The sequence below is a fragment of the Papilio polytes genome, unplaced genomic scaffold, assembly GCF_000836215.1.
Source record: "Papilio polytes unplaced genomic scaffold, Ppol_1.0 DF821845.1, whole genome shotgun sequence".
NCBI classification, from domain to species: Eukaryota; Metazoa; Arthropoda; class Insecta; order Lepidoptera; family Papilionidae; genus Papilio; species Papilio polytes.
The window spans coordinates 1,408,534-1,411,616 of record NW_013527359.1 but is presented as its reverse complement, the minus strand read 5'-3'; the positions used below and the strand labels follow the sequence as shown (position 1 = coordinate 1,411,616).

Genomic DNA, 3,083 nt, shown 5'->3' with positions numbered 1-3,083 from the left:
TATCTAAATATCTATAATTCAAAACACAGATATTTAGATATTTATAAAACCTATATTATTATTTTAAATAACGCTCGTTTGCCCCATTTCATAAAAAAAAAAAAACAAAACAAGAATGAAAGTTGTAAACTATGAAATACAGATGGCGCTTTTCTTCGTGTTGCCCAATTTTAGGCCGAAGATTGGTCTCTATTTCAGTATGTTACAAAGTACTCTGTGGGGTCGATCGTCCCATCGGCAAACGCATTACGAACTCATTGTCTTATTTTTTAAAGATAATAGGAAAAGGGTTCAACAAATAAAAGATAAAATAACCGTAATTAAAGTTTATTATTTAGCCCTGCTTCTGTGCGAGTTCGCGTGCTCTGGCCTTCTCCAGCTTAGCGATACGTGCATTGGACTTGTTGCCCAGCACACCACCGCCCCAGTGCCGGCGAAGCTCCTCATACCGCTCATTGAAGTTCGTCTTGATAGCTTCCACCAGCTTCGAGAAGGAAGCCCGGTCTCCAGACTCCACCTTCGATAGTTTTATTGTTAATGTATGGAGAATGAACGATTTATAGGTTATAATGTTGTTAGATAGCTCAGATCATCTATTATGGTGGTAGAAGAGTTGTCCGCATGGCACTCGGTTAGCAAATACATCATCATTTATGCACATTTTATAATTGAATTAGTACAGATTATCGAATTGCATTCATGTGTGGAAATATTTCATTTGAACTCTTACTAATATTGAAAATTGATAAATTATTAGAAGATACTCCAAAACTTAACAGATCTATATAAAATTTGTCACGAACGTAGAAGATAGGCTATTTAGTAAGTTCTTTTATACTGCAGTCACTAGTGACAACTAGTTATAAGCAAAGTCGAATAATAATTTGTTCCCTAATTTAACTTGCATCCAGTTAGCGATTTCCCATGACAATGGCACACATAACGGTAGATTATATACATACTGGCACATATACAACTAGAGAATTAAGTTAAAAATTATGTATTCCAAAGAAAATTATTGTGTAACCATGTTTTATTTTTATATCAAAGATATGATCTTTACTTACATGTGTCAAAGCTAAACTGGTGCAAGTCTTGCGGTGCACAAGTGCTCCGAGCCTGGACTTGCCCTTCACAATGCAGTACGGCACACCCATCTTACGGCAGAGGGCTGGCAGGAACAACACAAGCTGAAAAACAATGTCTTATGTAAATTGTGGTACAACGGCAGGTGTGATGGATGGTTTGATTGATATCAGAGTCAAAACTCTTCATGCAGCATGTAAATATCTTTGTATCCACAGCCTCAGGTGAAGAAATTCTTACATCATTAGAATAAGTCAACAAATTTAAGAAATACTAAGTTGCTAATTTTTAGTACAATAAAACCTAAACGAAAACGGGCTTGCATACAAACTATAAAAACAATAGTTTTTCTATATCAGCCAAACAATTCTTAAATTTTACATAAAATAGTATGATTATGCCAATAGTAACAGAAAATTAACTTTTTTGTTCTAATATTTTAATTAATTACATTTTTTTTATAAAATGTTTATTTAATTTTACTTAGATTTAATAAAAACAAGAAATTACAATTGAAAATTGGAAAAACTACAAATTAAATGAAAAAAAAAAACATCTTTACAAAATTTTAGTAATACTGTAAATGCGAAATTTTAGATATACAGAATGTTTTTTTCTATACATGTCCAGAATTATGGGAATGTAGAACATAGTTCAGAAGAATGCAACACTACAAATTACATTACTTTAATCCGCGCATAAGGAAATCACAAGCAACAGGAAGTTTAATATTTTTTTTAAATTAATTTAAACCAGCTGTTGCTCGCGACTTCGCCTGCGTTCGCCTTTCGCTACAAAATAAAAAACAGCCTATGTTACGAACTGTTAACAGCTTTATGGTAAAAGGATGTTTGAAATCGGCCCAGTAGTTTTTGAGTTATTTCAATACATACAAAAATAATTCCTTTTTATATGAGTATAGATTATTTTAAATGAACTTACCTCAATAGGGTCAACATCATGTGCAATCACAACAAGCTGAGCCTTCTTCTTCTCCACGAGCTTGGTGACAGTGTTTGTGCCGGCACGCACTGTGTTGGGCCTCTTCGCTGGCGGCTCATCTTTCTTGGCAATCTGGAATGTTGCAATAATATTAGATTACATTGTAAATTGTTGTTTGTATTACTTAGAAAGGATTCATCAGAGATCTTGGTGGTTAGAGGTCTTCATGGCCATCTGAATTATTTTGTTATGCATCATATTAACTTATACTAAAAATTGTATATTATAGTTTAGATGGATGGATGGAAGGTTCTCTTAAATGCCTCAATGGAATCTGATGAAATTTGTCACAGATGTGGAACATAGCCTGGAAAAAACATAGACTACTTACTTTAAACAAACTCAATTTCATTTTCTTTAATATTTATGATGTTATTAGTAAATATACATAAAACCTAGATAAGGGGAAGAGATTTTTCTCCAATTTCTCATTAACAGTCATCCATTACTAACACTATAATCTGGCTTTCTAACAGTAAATTTTACATTTATGAATGTATTTGTCAAAAACATATAAATATTTACACTATTATGTAGAATGCACAAACCTTAGCTTCCGCAGCTTTCCTCAGTCTCTCTTTCCTGACTGCCTCAGTCTCCGGCCTGTATTTTTCCAACAGCTTGAACAGACCTTTGGCTGAAATAATATATTCCATTTAAATACTGTTTTTAACATGAATGTTTATGTGAAGAATACAAATATATCAGAGTTAAAAAGCTCGTATCGTTTTTGATAATCATTGTGATTCATAGTTGCATTTGGTGTTCATCATTTTAAAGTTTTTTTTTATGTCCCATATGTAATAGAATTTAAATAACTGCAATTTTCAGTTATGATATAATTTCTAATGAAATGAATATAACAAACATTTTTTTTGTAGTATATGGTGACAAACAAGCTAGCGGTCATCGGAATACAACAAAATTGCAAAATAACCACTAAACCTATAAACAATGGTTTTTTTGCAAATTTGTTGAGCACATTTAGGTTATAT

The 3,083-nt window shown here is 32.4% G+C and overlaps 1 protein-coding gene across 1 annotated transcript in view; it reads right to left on the bottom strand.

The window, feature by feature from the left end:
* Positions 1-311: 311 nt before the first annotated feature.
* LOC106108067 (60S ribosomal protein L7a) overlaps positions 312-3,083 on the bottom strand; it is a gene marked incomplete in the record, with an annotated part of 3,759 nt that continues 987 nt past the window's right edge. Inside the window, 4 exon segments of the mRNA XM_013289147.1 lie at positions 312-517; positions 1,068-1,190; positions 2,029-2,160; positions 2,637-2,725. Coding sequence (XP_013144601.1) covers positions 335-517; positions 1,068-1,190; positions 2,029-2,160; positions 2,637-2,725 — 527 coding nt within the window.